Source organism: Chelonoidis abingdonii, chromosome 15 (assembly GCF_003597395.2).
Source record: "Chelonoidis abingdonii isolate Lonesome George chromosome 15, CheloAbing_2.0, whole genome shotgun sequence".
Taxonomy (NCBI): Eukaryota; Metazoa; Chordata; order Testudines; family Testudinidae; genus Chelonoidis; species Chelonoidis abingdonii.
Window position 1 is genome coordinate 50,062,113 of NC_133783.1, and position 18,258 is coordinate 50,080,370.

General features: G+C 39.5%; 1 protein-coding gene across 2 annotated transcripts in view; it reads left to right on the forward strand.

The window, feature by feature from the left end:
• Positions 1-18,258, forward strand: part of CACUL1 (CDK2 associated cullin domain 1) — an 87,058-nt gene that overhangs the window by 45,463 nt on the left and 23,337 nt on the right. For both annotated transcript variants that reach the window (XM_032780778.2, XM_032780779.2), the window contains one exon: positions 1,448-1,550. In XM_032780778.2, coding sequence (XP_032636669.1) covers positions 1,448-1,550 — 103 coding nt within the window. The remainder of the gene's footprint in view (positions 1-1,447; positions 1,551-18,258) is intronic.

Consider the following 18,258-nt stretch of genomic DNA (forward strand, 5'->3'; position numbering starts at 1 on the left):
GTTTAAAAGGGAACTGGATAAATCATGGAAGTTAAGTCCATAAATGGCTATTAGCCAGGATGGGTAAAGAATGGTGTCCCTACCCTCTGTTCATCAGAGGATGGAGATGGATGGCAGGAGAGAGATCACTTGATCATTGCCTGTTAGCTTCACTCCCTCTGGGCGGTTCTTATGTTCTTGCCATGTAGCTCCAGGTACGTACTACGTTTGTAAAGGCTGCTGTGGATGTTCCCTTGCATTTGTTCCAGGTTATAAATGTTTGTTGCCTTTATCAAAATCAGTTGGATTTAGTCATTTTTGCAAACTTTACCAGCAATCTTTTGGGCAAGGAACCAAGGTACTTTAAAACACGTAATTATGTGGTAATTTAAATCAAAACAAACACTTTAATGTTTCAATTTTTTTTCCTAAATTCATTTCAAATTTAGCACTGCTGTTAACATAAATTACTAAACAAAATTGGTGCTTCAAAATATGATAGTGCAAAATAGATCTGTTTCTGGTCTATTTAATGTATTGCAGATTATGATTAGAGAATGGCAAGTGTATTCTGCTGTAGTATTTCACATTTCCTTTCATCCCTGGTTCTACTGGGAAGAACATGGCTTCTGTTTTGGCATGTACTGTACTGAATGTTCTTACACTGTCTGCTATGGTTGGTTTAAACTCCTACTGGGAATAGGATGTGTTGATTGGTGCTCGTTGACTGCCTCTCTGACAGCAAAGCAAAAATATTGTAAAGTTAAGTGTAAATAGTGGTTGTGCAGTGGTGGTTTTCTCTTGGAATAGTGAATTAAAGACAGTTTACAAAGAAGACTAAACCAAAAACAAATCTGCAGGACCTTTCCAATCAGATCATAATTTCAAAGTCAGTCAATTTTGTTCATTAACTATTTGGCAATCTTTAATGAAGACTTGTATAATCCTCATGAAACTACCAGTGCTGGCACAAAATCTGTTAACATTCCCTTGCCATGAAGCTGATGAAAAAGTTCAGATGTTTTTTACACATGTGCGCGCCCTCCCGCACCCCCAACATACATACCTCGCTCCCATCCTTCAGAAACAAGTAGGTGAGTAGAATTTTGCAGATAATAAATCACATCTTAAACATTTTGATGCCTTTGCTAAACACATCATTGCTATAAACATGATATCCACACCTATTTTGGTATTGTAATCTGTTCAAAACTATCATTAAAATAAAATGTATTTTGCAAACATGAATATGCTTAACTTTAAGGATGTCTCATTGGCTTCAGTGGTACTACTCGTGCTTAACTTTAAGCATGTTGCATGTTTGTAGAATCAGGGCTGTTTTGTGTAATATGAAACAATAGCATTATTACAATTTTTAAATTTGAACTCCATTTGGTGGTAAAGTATATTTGCTTAGTCTGCTATTGTAAAGTAAAATATAAAAACCTCTGTCTGTATTGTTTTCCAGAATAAATTTTACATAGAAACCAAGCTTAATAGAGACTTAAAAGATGACCTTATAAAGCTGTTTACGGAACATGTTGCAGAAAAGCACATTTACAGCCTAATGCGTAAGTAAATTTATTGGACTTTACTTAAAATGGGGGGCAATCAGATTGTGTTACAATTCTGGGAAATTATAATATTTTCAAGTGTAGGTTTTAGGAGAAAAAGCAGAATACGTAGGAACAAAATGGCAAAGAACTAGAGGATTTAAATACAGATTCCAAGAACAGTAATTAAAACAAGATTTAAAGATAGGGGAAAGGGTGCCATACTGTGTATGTGTGGGGGGGGGAGCGGGGCGGGGTTGGTTTCCCAGTAAAAATGCGGTGTAATAAGGTCGGTTATTTATAAAGCTATAAATTTAGTAATGTTTTAGGAGAAAGAATGAGGCATATTAATGGCAAAACAACAATTATGCTTTCACAAACATCATTTTGTGTAGATGTTGCTGTTGTCCAAGTACTTCATACCAAAGATGTCCACCTTATGATTACGAGGAAATAGTTTATTGTCCAACTGCCTATGGTCTTTTCTAGTTTCAATATCAAAATGCTAAGTAAAATGTGACTGATGTGGTTGGAGGAATCAGGTGCCCAGATATGAAACATGGTTCTCATCTTGCTGTACACCCTATCTCCCTTCCCATCCCACCGATTAAGAAAAAGTTGGGGGATGGACAAAGTCGTGGCTAGTGTAGCCTTCGTTTTCATTTAAAGTTAATTTTAGTGATGTTATATTACACCATTGAGGTATAATGGTGGCTATAGTCTCAAGTTTAACGGAGTTATCTTGGTTTGTTTTAGATCTAGAGCTTATAGGAACACGTGAAACCATAAGCAAATAACACATAATCACAATCCACTATCTTTTATCCATTTTTATTAAAGTTCCCGACAAAGTAATGAATGTCAGCATATACACTTCCTAGATATTTCCAGGTTTCAGACTAGCAGCCGTGTTAGTCTGTATCCGCAAAAAGAACAGGAATACTTGTGGCACCTTAGAGACTAACAAAATTATTTCAGCATAAGCTTTTGCGGGCTACAGCTCACTTCTTTGGATGCACAGAATGGAACACGCAGAAAGAAGATATTTATACATACAGAGAACGTCAGTGGTTATAACTACAGAAATACTTACGTCCTCCTAGATATTATTAGGGTCTGGTGGATCTCTCATGAATTGATCATCAGTAGAGGGATGGTTCCTGCTAGAGTTTTCCCAGAGAAAGCTCAATTTTCCCACTCTGGGCACCGCATTTTTATAATGTGATTCTGTCTATAACTACATTCTGCACATGTACATGAAAGTGTCAGCTCTCCTTTTTTCTTATTGGTCTAATGTACCGTAGGAACTTAAGGGACCCTGATTTCTATAGGTTGTATAGGTTTCTCTTTATTCTCATTAACATTAATGCACAACCTGTTCCCTGTGATTAAGACACATGTTGGAGGCAGATGTGCCTCTACAGCTTTTTTGTGATTTAAATTAAACCTCCGGCTAATTTTTCACAACGTTATCGTTTGGTACCTCTTTTTCCCCATAATCTTAGGGCATCAGGTTATTCTTCGGTCACTTATATAAGAAATGCTAACACATCTCCAAGGCCTAAAAATCTTAAAGGCTTCAGCCTACAGGTCTTGTGTTTCAGCCTTCCTTACTTAGACATCTAATATATGGTTATACCTTCTAAATACTGATCAATCTTATACTTCTCTAATCTTACAGATTAACTCTGTTTAACATACAATGATTATATATAACATGACATGGTAATTATTCATAACATCACACAATAAATGAATAATACATTAAAATCATTGGCTATACTAGCCAAATGATCTATGTAATACTGACAGATCTTTCTCTCTAATGCTATTATGTTAATGCAGATGCAGCATACTGAAACCATCAGATGACTTCCAAGAACTTTGGGCTGATTTAAACCCTGATTCTGCAATTAACTCCATGTGGGTGGGTACCTGCACTCCATGAAGCCCTACTGAAGTCAGCAGGCATCCCACATGGCAGAGTCAATTGCAGGATTGAGGCCTTATGAAAGTCACAGTTGGCTCTTTGAGTAATCACAAGAACACTGCTTCAGCCATTGTTCCTACTTGTCTCTGTCTGCAGTGGAAGATAGGTTTGCACTATATATGTATGTTTAAGGCATTGATAATATATATATATAATAAGATCCCAGGACTGACACACTGAAACCTATTATGTCTGTTGAGTCACTGAAGTGATGGAAGCAACTACAAGCGTGGCTGAGAGCTCTTGTTCAGAATATCGCTGTCTAATCATCACTGGGTTTTGTGGTCTGTTATCTTTCAGTTTAAGTTCTCATCCATTTTGACTTTACGAAGTACACCCAGGCACTGTACAGCTACAGTAAAATATTTATCTATGACATGCAAAGAGTCCTAGACCATTGTGATATCATAGGTAACTCAACCAATCACCCCCCTTACTCTACAGGTAATTTGTATGCTATAATTTCATTAGTTGTCTGAGAGATGGAGGATTAAATGGGTGAACTGCCCCCCACATAAAAATCTCCAAGCACAACCACTCTCCCACAAGATATAAATCAAGACATCCACCCATATAACACAAGCAACATACTGAATAACCTCAGACACACACAGTCCCTTATGTTAATACAGGCTACTCATTTGCCACATGACTAATCCACACAACTCTCCGTGCATAACACAACCAGCACACCCAGTATAACCAAACATCACCCTGAAGCATAAAATGTATGAGTCAGTATGTAGCATGGAAAGATCTACAAGCGTGGTATTTTTGTTCAGAATATCACTGGGTTCAGTCATCACTGGGATTCATGGTCTGTTACCATCCAATTTTTAAGTTCTCCGCCACTTTTGGCTCTCTTACCACACATGACTTTACAAATTACACGCATACGACAGCATGGGCTTTCAGCTACTAGTGTGATTTAATTTAGTATGACCTTCTGTAAGGAAATAAGTTCTGTAGCACACTAGTTAAAAATATTAGAAGATAAGAAATTCCTGATCTCTTTTGCCATATAATTTTTCTGTGAATTATAATTGCAATATCAAAAGCAATATACAAATAACAGAAAAAAGAATTTACCAGATAACATGTGACTTTTTCCTTTGATTACCACAGGCTATCTCTATCTTTCTTCTCTACTGCTTTGTGATGACCTGCAGAAATCAAATTAAAAGAAAATATTGGAAAAAGATAAAAAATAAAAAAACTGCAGGAAGTAGAGAAACCTACTGTATGGCTTTGTGTGAAGTAGGGTTGCCAACTCTGCAGGTTTGTCCTGGAATCTCCAGGAATTAAAGGTTAATCTTTAATTAAAGATTGTCATATGATGAAACCTCCAGGAATACATCCAACCAAAACTGGCAACCCTAGTGTGATGTGCACTGTTAATGGACACCCTGGTATGACTTCATTTATTTAGTCTCACCATTCAGCTTATTAGAACTAAGCCATTTAACATCTTGTGTTGTATTTTTAAACCTTTCATAAACTTTTTACTGTGATCTGACTTTCCTATATCCAGATTGTAATAGTGTTTTTTAAAAATCAAAGGTTAAAAAGTGGTATCTTAACAAAATTTTAAACTTGCTAAAGTATCCCTGGAAGTAACTGAGTGCATACAGCACATATTATACTACAGTAGGGAAATTGAGAAACATCTTGCAGTAGCCTTCTCCAACAGTCATTCTAAAATGTAATGTCAGAATAAATGAATTTCTTTTATATTTTAAAGGCTGTGTAACAAAAGCAATATTATATTGTACCCTCGTGACTACCTACGGTTTGACTCAATATCTTTATATAAATTGCATTTTTTAATTAAAAAAAAATAATTTGGATGTCAAGTTACCTGCTGCTGCAGTTCAGTGAGACAATATCATGAGAATAAATGTTCAAAACAGGCATCTACTTAGGGAAATAAGGTAACTTTAATTTGTGGGCCTCTTGGAAAATTGAATTTGCCAATATATTTGAAAAAGTTTTGATAAGATGTTGAAGCTGTCATTTTTTTTTCAACACTCCCTTACCCCCCCTGCGCGCGCGCGCGCACACACACACACACACACACACACACCGCCAATCTATCCATATGAAAAATGCTTGGAGATTATATATTCTAGGCTCAACATAAAGGAATAACTTTTATTTTTACTTTTGAAATTTGTTCATCTTTTTAATGCGTTTTTGTTGATGGTATCTTGTCATCCGATTGAAGGCTCAAAGTTGAAATTTCTATTTCAAATTCCATTCAAGAGGGAAAATCAGTATAGTTAAAGTTTAATTGATTTGTAAAGTGCTCCTGCACAAAGGCACTGTCAGAAAAAGGAGAAATGGCATGGAGCTTTCCACCTTTAATATGCTGTAAAGGCAAAAGTCCCACTGACTAAGGCTGTCTACACTAGCACGTTTATGGGTAAAACTTCTGTCCGTCAGGGGTATGAAAAAAACATAACCCTGACCGTGGACAGCCAGTGAACCTGGTAGTCCCCAGGCCCTCTCCTTCTGCCCAAGGTCTCCCACCCATCATCCTTCTCTTCTGACTCCTCTGTCCCACAGGAAGCAGAGCATCCCCGTAGCCCTGCCGCAGCAGCCCCGGGCCGCCCGAACACCCCCAGCTCCGGATGGGCCCCCAAACTCAGCCTTGGAGCGCCCTCAGCCCCGGAGCGCTGGGGGGCGTGGCCACAGTGCCCTCATTCCTGAGCTCTGGATGGCACGCCAGCTGCCCCAGCCCTAACCAGCCTTGGCTATTAAAGAGTGGGAACCGGGAAGGAACTGCAGGAAGGGGCATAGGGGTAGAGTGTGAGTGGGTCACACCAGGCTGTTTGGGGAGGCACAGCCTCCCCCAGCCTATGATACCCACCGCCCATGCCCCTGACCGACATAAGTTTCACCAACAAAAGTACTGGTGTGGACAGCACAATGCCAACATAGCTAACACCACTCGTTGGGATTGGTTTAATTGTGCCCACAGGAAAGCTCTCTCCTGCTGGTAAAGAGCAGCTCGACGGGACACCTTACAGCGGCATAGCTATAGCAGAACAGCCGTGCCGCTGTAAGTTCCACAGTGTAGACACAGCCTAAAATAGGGCCTACTTCTCCTCCCTTTATAGTTAGGGGTGAGAAGGGAATAATTAGAACTCTAATCTTACTTGGAATCCTCTAACGCACCTAGGCAGTTGGGGGTGCAATGGGTTCTGAGTTAAAGCCTATGGTTGAGCCAGGGGTTGAACTTGAGCTGTTAACTAGTATTAAAAGCTGAATTTCTGTGTCTTTGCTCCTATTTTAATAAGAGTTATGAACACACCTTTTATGTAGTATAGACATACCCTGAGTTGTTTGTGGTGGGTCTGAATTTAGAGTCACTGAAGGAAAAAAGAAACACCGGCATATGGCACACAATCTTTTGTGACCAGTGCAGGATGGGGCCTACACTCATCCTTGCTTTGCAGAAAAAGCATAAAATAAATGAGCTTTATGCAGATTTCTAGCCATGTTTTGCCTGTGCTCATACCCGTTCAACCTGATTGTCTTTGCAAAAATACATGGATGTAACTGGTTGCAGAACTTGGCTCTTAGTGTGCTATTTCTGGACATAGTATCATAATTTTAAAAATATTATATAGATGTGCACACACAACTGTGTACATATATATGGAAATATATATAAAATCACACAAACAGAAATAATTGTCTTGTCAGAGCTCTTTAAAGTAGAGCCACATAAACTAAGTGAATATAACCATACTATTTTTCTTATGTGGGCTAAAGCTGGCTTCATTTGATAAGGCAGTTATATTAAATGATTAGTGGAGCATTTACTAACTGCAAAACTACTTAACTGTGTATAACAAGGAGAGATGCAACATCTGATTTACAGGAAGTTTTGGTAATATTGAGTGATGCAGATAATTCCTTCTCTTTTTATTTCATGAAATAATCTTGTTTGTTGATAGGATTTATGCATTAGATTATTATAAGTAACAAAATCCAGAAATAAGTAATAGTCACTAATCTAAACCACAATCACTTTCTTTATACTGTAAACCTAAATACAGGTCATTTGAAAGGCTTACTGTTGTCATTCTTTTCAAACATACTAATATACAACTCTATAGTCATCCACTTTACAATAAACTGAGGTAGAAGATAGTTTTGTTTCTTTACGCTCTGTGCGAGTGATATGTCCCATTTGAAATGGTAGGAATGGAATGTTTTCTGATAATAGAACACCTGTTACTCCTCCCAATTTGCTCATTAACATTTAAAGTGGATTGTAGTTCAGGAAGCCAGGCTTTTCTGCAGGTCTAGTTGGAGACCTCTCCAGACAGTCGTGGCTCACAGTTATGCCTTGTGTCCAGAAGAACCTTTAAAAAACAATTACTTCATTGGGTGACATCACAGTTCACTGATGGAATAATAGGTACCTGAAATTCTGTGGTTCATTTGCAACTTCTTATATCTGTAAACCTATCCAGATGCCTTCTTTAGTGGCAAAAGAAGGTTTTTAAGTAACAATTGAGGGCTCTCGTCTTTGAGATGAACAACTCCTTGGCACCTCCAGGAAGGGCTCACTACAACTCTAAAGTAGAAAGCTCAGTTGAGGGTCTGATACCCAAAGAGCATAGTGTGTTTTCTGTTTATCTATGGATAGACCAGTGATTTACTATTATAAAGACTTGGGATAACCCCTGTTCTCACTCCAGAAACTAAATAAAGTCAGGCGAGTCTTGCCAAGAAGATGATGTGGTCCATGCAGCATCTAGATACTGAGAGAAATAGCTGTACTAATTTCAATTGATCTACTAAAGAACAAGCTAATAGGGAACAAACTGGATTTGGAAAAGTAGCTGAGGAAAAATAATTCTGATTATTCTCAGTCTAGAGCAGTGGTGCTCACTAACTTGTTTGGCTGGGGTGTGTTAGATTCTATCCTTAGGGCACCACCAAGAGAACTCCGTAAGTGTTGGCATCATGCACTGCAAAGCTGACTTTCACCATTCCTGTTTTCATGTACACATTCTCCCCTTCCCTCCATGTCAGTATTTGAGCTGAGGAATTTTCAGAAAGTTAATTGGAGTTGGGAAGAACCTACCCTTGTAAAACATGTGCTAATGTCTGCTGTTTGGTGCAGTCTGGTGATTTCCAAAGATGAAAAGATTACCCTTCAAAAGCATCAGTTTGATCCAAAGATATAGCACTCCTGTCTTGAGCAGGAATCATTTAGCTGTAACTAGAGGAGGAGATCAGCTCCACCAGAGGAAATAAATTAATTTCTTCCACATAGCTTCCCAGTTTCCACTTCCCTTTTCCATGGCTGCGGTGGTTGGGAGAGATGGGACGGAGGCTGAATCTTCATGCTTTCCCTTCACTCACCTGTCCTCTTATATGAATGGATGAGAAAGGGAAACCTCCAGCTGCCTGTTAGTACAGACGCTCTCAGATCTACGGATCTTACAGAACTTTTTCCGTAAGTGTGGGTTTGTGTAAGTCAGGTTTGCATAAGCCAGGGAGCGTCTGTATAGGTGTGTAATAGAGTGTACCACTCATGCTGAGGAAGTACTTTAAGGAAAGAGGAACACTGGCTGCAATAACTCTTTTACTGATATAAAGCCCTTTAGTCAGATTTCAAACCAGAAGTGCAAGATCTGAATAAAGATGGACTCCAGAAACAGAGTCCCATAAAGAACCAGAGTCTAAGCATGAAAATACAGGCACAAAATTATATTAATGGTTTACAATATAGTTCAACACTGATTTTTTTTTTTTCTAGCCCCACACTTTTTTAGTCTCTGCTTTCCCAAGTCATAACATATACCTAGACAGTCATACAATTAGCTAATTGAAAGCTACTCATTTATTTGACAGTTTTGTTATCTACTGGCTGGCTTACTATAATAGCAAGCAGGCATTTGGTTTATGTAGTACTCAGGTTCTAGATTTAATTTACTTAAGTGCATTGAAAGTAAATATTTACCTGAAAAGATAAATCTTGATATTGATCAAAAGCCAAAGCCAATATTTCTGTCAGCATTTGTCACAAAAATAACTATGGCATTGATTTGTGTGATTTACATTCTGAAGTCTGAGAGTCTGACATTTCTCTCTGTCAAGGGTCTGTGGTGTTTTTTGCCATGACACTGGAACCACCTCCCCATCTCCCAGAATTCTTACTTGTGAAACATTTAATTGGTCCTATGATATATTTTAGTCAGAGTTGTCTTTTACATAGGACAGTGTCGTGTCTTTTCCCCAGTCATGTTCCCCCAGACTCAGCAAGGGTCTAAAGCTGCTCACTATTTCACATTTAAAAAGGGCAGGATTTCTTTCATAATCGCATATGAGAAAAGGGTTTGTTTTGAAAGGTCTCCTTTGACAAAGATAGGGGGAAAGTGCTTCAACTAAAAACTTCAAGGAGAAAGCAGAAAAATTGACCTGGAAGCTGGAAGCGATGGCTCTTTGCAAAAGAAATCCACTCAGATCATCCTTTCTTGCTTCTGATATGGAATTAAAAAGCATAAATGCCATATGAAAACACAGAAAAAACTAAGACAGTTGGTGGCTGGTACATGTTGCTGGGAAAGGGGTTTTCTCTGCAAGAGGTTTTTTTTCCCCCACCTTTTCATACCTCAGTTAATAGGCAGGAGATTTGCACTCAAGTGTATTACTAACAGATGTGTAACTCTATACTGTCCCTCAGCTCATTAATGTCAGTGGAACAAAATGTACTGATTTGTTCTTTGTTTACTAAGAAAGAAGGCAATAGTGTGACTCACTGTCTTACACTGATGTGTCCCAGGCCCAGCTTTTATATATGGGAAAAGAGACTATGCAAAATACTCTGAGAAAACTGGATAGTACTTAATGCCAAGATCAATGCCTGAATGGGCTGGTATGGCAGAGAAGCTGGTGTCTTCCCACACCTCACCTTTTGGAACAGGCAGGCAGAACTCAAGATTAATCAGACTGAAGGATTTTGCTACCTTCCAGTGATGACCTCTCTTTATTTCTCCAGTTTGAGTCTTCCCTCTCAAGGCGTCAGCTACAGGAAAGCTACCTGCAGCTGCACTGGCAAAGCAAACTAGAAAAAGGGCCTGAAAAGAATATCTACGTTTTTGGTTTCCTGGCTGCCAAGAGGGATGGGGAATGCACAACAATCTCATGGGTGCCCCCTTGTAAAGCCCTGCAAATCCATGGATATCCGTTTTATATTCGTGGATATCCACATGCATAGATGCTGATGGGGATATCCACGGATCATTTTCGTGGATTGGACGCGGATACAAATTTTGTATCTGCTCGGGGCTATAAATACAGGATTTCAAAGGGGGGAAAGCGGCTGTCTGCAGCTCATAGTCTATGCTGCTTCTCCATTATCCAGAGCCTCTCTCCCCCGCCCCTCCCCCGCCTGCCATACATACATACTTTATAGAAGCAGCTGCCTCCTTCTACAACTGCCTTGATAAGACAATAATGAAGTCAGGAGTGTGAAAGCAGAATGAATTATATTGTAAAAATAAGAATGAATTAAAGAAATGTTGTATGTACCTTTAAGCAGAAATAAAAAATGTTGAAATACAGGTGCCAGGAAAAGAAACATTAGGCATAAACAAGGGTGCTAATGGCAAAACATACATAACAGCAAGATCGGTAATAGTTAGTATAGGAAATAAGATATCATGGCTAGCCCAGGTAAACTTATCAGATTCTGCTTCTTCTGTTATCTGCTAAGTGCTCCCCCCCTTTTATCTGTATAAAAAGATAGTTTGGTGTAGGTCTTGCATGGTGCTCACATTATCTGGGTGTATTAGCAGAGCGCTGTGCTAATAAAACAGAGTGGTCTGACAAACTGTGAGTCCTGAGTCTAACTTTGACAATTTGGAGGTTCCACCGAGATGGCAACCGTCTTCACTGGGGCTGTGTAATTCCTGACCGTTTTTGTAGGCACAATGACCGTGGCAGCCTGGCACCTGGGCATTTGGCCGAGCGGTCCTCCACTAGAATGGAAAGGTAACACAGCCACAGTGAGTCTACGCCACTCTGAAAACCTGTTGGTTCACACTCTGTTCTGGTAGGGATCCCGGATCTGACATCAGGAATCTGGTCAGGTAATTATTTCTGTGTTTTGTCCGGACTGAGGACTGTCCTGTCTCTGTGTCTATCCGTCCTCTCTGTGGTAAGTGTTTGAGTCTGCGGGTGCCGTCTCCGTCCTGGGGATGCGCCCAACCAAAGGGCTTTCCTGTCCCCGCGGTCGCTGAGTGAGTGGAATCTGCACAAATCGCAGCCGCACGCACCTTTGGGTTAAAACCCCTGTGTGAAAGCAAGGGCAATCTGAGGCAGTAGCCTGTGGGCTCCTTTTGTGTGCTGCACTGGGCATCGCTCTGACGAACCCAATTTCCTTCTTGTGTGACTGGTGTGTGAAGTCCTCCTGTATGGGTAACCAGACGTCTAAGTTGGGGACAGTTCCTAAAATGAACACCGGCTTATTTTATGTATATTAGGATGGGTCCGGACTCCTGTAAAAAGGGTCCAGACTCCCGTAAATTTCTGGAAAAATGGTCTTAGACTAACTCAGGGGGATCCCAAAACTCAAGTGGCACTGTTTAAAATCTTGGAACAAAGACTCGAGTGACGTCTTAAAGAAACAAACTCGGCCAACCTAAAATAAATTGCTAAAAGGAGAGGTTAAATGTTTCATGCAGTGGTGGGAAGAGGCAAATCGTAGGTGACAAATCAAAACTTGCCTCTTCATATTACAGTTATTTCAAAATAATAAGTTAAAAGCTTTATTAAAAGCCTCCTCCTCCCACCACCAGACTGAGGCGCTCCCCGGGTTTGGAGACCCGTGCTCCCAAACCCCGGATCGATCCCAACCCCTTCATACTCCATCTCACTGTAAAAAGACAAGCCCCTTTTCTGTTCCCTTTGTTGTCTGCCTCAAAAACTGATTCTTTAGTGTTCCATTACCATTCGCAAAGGAGGTGGGCTCCTCAACTTAGCCCCCACCCTCCTGGTCCCTTTCCTTGACATTTCTTTCAAAATTGTGAAATGACAACCACATAGCACTCACAAACGGTGTCATTGAAAAAGCAGGATCGGGCCCAGACAAGCAGGCAAGCACAGAGATAAAAACTGAAAACAGGTTGAAAGCCCTAAGGGAATAAGGTCAGGAATAAAAGAAAAGTCAGTACAGTGCAGGCCAGACCCCTGGAACAAATACTTAAAGAGTGAAATTCTGAGTGAGAAAGGTGTCTGTTGGGACATTAAAAACTGATTTAAGAAGAGAGTGAAAGTTAAACTTTACAGAGGCTGAGAGAATTAAGCCAGTTAACTTTGTGGAAAAATGTTACAAGGACCATGTTAAAGAGAGAGAATTCTGGTTTCTTTCTGCAGCCTTCTAAAGGGAAAATGGGCACTTTTCCCAGAAGCAGTGCCTGTAAATATAATCATATCCATATATAATATCATATATTAATATATCTACAGCATAGAAATAATAAAAAAACAAAAGCCATGTGTAAGAAATTGTTAAGGAAAAGAAAATGTGTATGTATACTATTTGTCTGTGAAAATATGTGACATTCTTAAGAATCCTAAACCAAACACATGCTGGTTTGTAAAACTCCTGTTTTCTAGGCTCTGTGAAGATAAAATTGTTTTGTTTTTGGTTTTTAATGCCACTAAAAATTCATTGACTCTTTAATTCAAAGTTGCAAAACTGAACAGACCTTTCTTGCAATCTAAGACCTTTTGCAGGTAATTAGTGCTGTTTGGCTCGGGATTTAGCATTTAACCCTTACGGAGCGGTAATTTTGATTCTTTACAACCATTTAAAATGTTAATATTTTCAAAAAAAAAAAAAAAAAAAAAAAAAAAAAATAAGATAAAAGCCAAATCATGTCTGCAATAAGGCAGTCAAAATCAGAAAAAATAGGAAAGAGATTCTGAAGTCTTTTTGTTGTTTGAGTTGGTTTTTTTTGTAAAAATAGCAGATAAAAGCTGTAGTAAAAAAATAAAAATTAACAGTGACCCTCTGAAGCAACAGCAGAGGTGAGGTGCACAAAACAAAAAGAAGCAATGTAAAAACACTGAGCCTTAAAATAGCTCTGTGTAATCCGCACTTTTATAACCGTCGGTACATAAAAGCTCTGTAAGAACAAAACAAACAGTTACACCTTAATGTAAAAATTAATATGGCTAATGTTTTTGAAAAGTTATACATATAGAAAAAAAAAATGTGCATTTTCCCTAGGACATGTGCAGTGTATCTTGTAAAAGGGGTTTAAAAAAAATGCAAATGAAAACGTGTGCTGAATTAAAATCCTATTAGGGCTCCAAAAAGTGCCGCAATAGGCTGTGTTTTCTTTTTCAGATCCCTGTGTGTTTACCATGAACAGAGTGTCTGGAGCTCTGCTGATGGCCAGTTAAATCAAAAGCCAAGCCTGTGTTAATGCAAATTAACCTAACTATCCAAGAAACTTGGTAAAAACTAGCCAGCACCAGAAGCTGCAAAATAAAGTACATTACCTGGTCAGCAAACAGTTGCCTTTAAAAGCATGGGTATGCACAGTATATACCTTTCATAAATTTGACTGCATGCTATTGGTTTAAATTAAACATTAAATGTAAATCTAATTGTTAGTACCAAGTACCTCTGCTAAACAACTTATAGTGTGGTGTGATTTGCACACAATCCTTTACAACATATGGTAATAATGGTCTTCTCAGCTTACTGTAAGCACTGATTTAGCTGAGTTCTCTATCAAGTCTTTGGCATTGAATGAAAAAACAGTTACCAATCTGTTAAAAGAAAAAAAAGATAACATAGTCCTAAAACAGAACAAAACCTAGAAAAAACAAAACAAAACTGGACCATTCATATATATCACACAAATGGGGACATGTTAAGAATTGCCACTGCAGAAAAACATAACAGCTTACCATTGGTATAACATATTTCTGGATGGTCTCCCACAACTACTGGCATACTAATGTTACTACCCCTAATTGTTTTTGGTTTTAAATTGTATGTGTTAATTAAAATGTGTTTAAAATGTCTGGTGGGATAAAACAAATGTGTGCAAAAGCTACAAGCCACAGGCCCCAAATCACCTCCCAGTATTTCTATTACGTGGACTAAATAAGAAGTGACCTGGCGATTAATAATCTTAGTGTCAACAGGGATATGTAGGAGCAGGATTTTATAATGTCCCATAAGAATTAATGTATGATTTGATTTCATCCTGCTAACACTCTTTTTGAATAGCAGAAAAAGAATGACCCTCATGGAACTATAGAAATTCTGTTTTCCCATAATGCATTACAAATTGGGCCCTCTCTTAACTCTTTGTTTTTAAGATTTAGTTAGTAAAAGAGACAGGATTCTCTATTGTGTCTGTTAAGTAAATTAGAGAAACATTAAAGGCCTGGTCTCATGTAAATGTCTTAGTTATTCAATGTATAAACGTAAAGGATTTATTTTGCAATGTTTGATTTTTTTTTTTTTCTTTGATATAAAATACGTACTGTGTTGTATTCTCAAGTGCTATTTGTGTTTAAGAATGTTGCATCAGGAATAAGATAAAATGTTTTAATAGGCCTGTTATAGCCAGAGTTCAAGGACTCAATCTATCTATGCATCGCAAAGCGTGGATTGCAATGCGCTTTCACACTGTAAAAAGAACCCCCCTGACATATAAACCAAGTTCATCACCTCAGGACACGCAGCCAGGAGTCAATTTGACTCCAGAAGAAGACGTTAGAGGAAACAGGCCTGCAAAAATACTTACAATCTACGCTCTCGTTTAAGGGTTGCCAGAAGCAGACGAGTACATAAAGCAAGGCCCAAGAAGAAGCAGTAGTGAGCCTAGCACCTGCTGCCTGGTGGAGCATAAAACTGTGACTGCAGTTCCCCTCAGTTGAGGTTGTCAGAACCAGAAGGGCCCTGCCTCCAACCATTGCACCTCTGGTGGTGCCTGTTCCTCAGCTGCTGGTGTCTTAAGGGCTGGGAAGTCTCACAATGACAATTCTTTTATCCAGGAAACAAGTGTGGATAGCTCAGACCCTTATTATTTCTAAATGCTGGTGTCTGCAGCCACATCCCCAGCCACTCTCAAATGACTGGGGCATCACTTTGTTTCCTGTCCTGGTTATCCCTCACTGATTCCCCAGACCTTCACTGGAGGACTTTTGTCTGTTTAACACCAAATATGGAACAGTAATGACACCTGTGAAGAGGCTATGGCAGTTCCTATGTATCCCCACTTGGGGAGTAATACACCAGGCAAAAAAAAAAAAGTGATTCCTAAGGTAAGTGTTACAAGCAGGAGTAAAATAATGGCAAAATAAAATTGGGAAAGTTTAAGAGCCTGGCCAAGAAACAGGAGGCGATCCGACAGGTGGCCCCTCCAGAACCGTCAGGCATGTGGACATAGTGCTGCGGCCAAAGGAAGGCCTGTGCTCTCATTGGGAAAGGAAATTTGTGAGTGTTTATACCTGACAAATACCAATGAGGTAATAAATCGCGCTAGCCCACTTAGAACAAATTGCATATATCTTCCTCAATGAAGAGCGAGTTCTTTATGGAAGTGGCTAAGTAACCTGTTCAATTTCTCTGGCATAGGAAACTGGTTGTTTCAGGGAGCCCTGACTATGCTATCTTGAAATCCTTTAGTAATTTTTGTGATGCTCTTTCAGTTAATCTCTGTTATTCCAAAATGTGTCACATGTCAACAGCAGAAGACTGCCCCAAACACAGAGTGCTAATTATGATGATTTTGAATATCGCTGATGAAGCCAAAAGAAGATAAAGAAAATGGTTAAATTTGTGGAACCAGTAATTGTTGGTCATGGCGTGAGCTTGACCAAAAGGAGGGATTGGATGAAAGCAGAAAATGAATTATATGTAAAAAATAAGAATGGATTAAAGAAATGTATTGTATGTACCCTTTAAGCAGAAATAAAAAATGTTGAAATACAGGTGCCAAAGGAAAAAGAAACGTTAGGCATAAACAAGGGTGCTAATGACGAAACATTAACAGAAGAGTCGGTAATAGTTAGTAAGGAACTATGAAGATATGCATGGCTAGCCCAGGTAAACTTATCAGATTCTGCTTCCTTTGTTATCTTGCTAAATGCTCCCCCCTTTTATCTGTATAAATAAAATAGTTTGTGTTTTGTATGGTGCTCACATTATCTGGGTGTATTAGCAGAGCGCTGTGCTAATAAAACAGAGTGGTCTGACAAACTGTGAGTCCTGAGTCTAACTTTGACAGGAGAGGTTTCCTAAATAACTTGGCTGCTTAAACCATGGCAATAGGAGCATGGGGGATTTTGCTGCCTCTCTTGATCTATCACCTCCCCTTTCTCTGTATATGAGGAGTGGGGGAGAATATAGGCCGCTTCTCTGTCTTCCAGATCCCCACCACCACCATACAGGGAAAGGGGAGGTGACAGATCAAGAAGCAGTTGTCTACAGCTCATAACCTATGAGGCTGCTTTCCTGCCTTCCAGATCCTCATAGGCTATGAGCTGCAGACAGTGGCTTCTTGATCTATTATCTCCCCTTTCTCTGTATGGGGGTGGGGGTGGGGGAGAGGGAATATAGGATCTCGAGGACCGGCAGGCAGCCTCATCGGCTTTGAGCTGCAGACAGCTGCTTCCCTGCTTTTGAAATCCTACAGCACACAGGCATGTACACAGGCGTGCACACAGATGGTCCTCTGACTGGCACTGTCAGCGTGCTGCTGATTCTTGCTGATATGGATTGGATGCGGATCCACATTTTTGTATCTGCACAGAGCTCTACCCCCATGCTTGCTTTACCTTTAAGATAGGGTTGGTACTGCTCCTACTTTCCTTTTCACTCCCACCTCAATGAGGAAATTAATCTGTGTTGTAGGAAAGGAACTATTTTTATTTCTCATTTAGATGGCTTCGGCCCAGCAGCTGTGCTGTCTCAAAATCAGTACAGTTTGAGCTAATCATCCAGAGAAGCTTTCTTGGTGAGCTATTATAGCTTTAAGACTGGTGCAATCTGCCTACCAAAAACAAGTGGTAAAAAATGTTGGTGAGTCAAGATGTCGTAAGGTTTGGGGAGGAAAGCACAAATTCACTTCTGTTAATGAGAGGATTGATCTCCAGGTGAACTTGCTAATGAAATTTGTTTATAAAAGGCAGGTGCAGTAATCAATAAACCCGCACAGAGATTACTGTTCATGTTTCTTGCCATGTATTGTGATCTTCAAATACTGCGTATTGTGGAATAGGATTATACCTCAATTTGAATAAGAAATGTTGCTATGGGAAAAAAATCTAAACTAGTATTGTAGTCAGCAAATACAATTGTGTTTGTCTAAACATCTCCAAGCTATGGGTTAGTCATGCAAACAGTCCTAACTAGTTCCATTGACTTCAGCACAAGTTAAGGACTACACATGTAAGTTTGCAGGTTGGTTCATGAGCTGTCATCTCCTATGACAATGGGGCCCCACCTGTGGTCCAGTGTCCACCCTGTGGTCCACTTGTGCACCTCAAGTGTCTAAACTGAGCCCTTGGGCAACTGTGTCACTGAGAAAAAAATGTATTTTTGTGTTCTATAAGCTGTACTCCATCATTTTTAAACAGTGTTTGAATCAGCTCTGTCATTGCAGGGGGCCAGTAGGGGGCAACACTTCTCTAGTTGCCTCCCATTGTTTCCTCATCAGCCCCAGGATTAGCTCTGATGTGAGC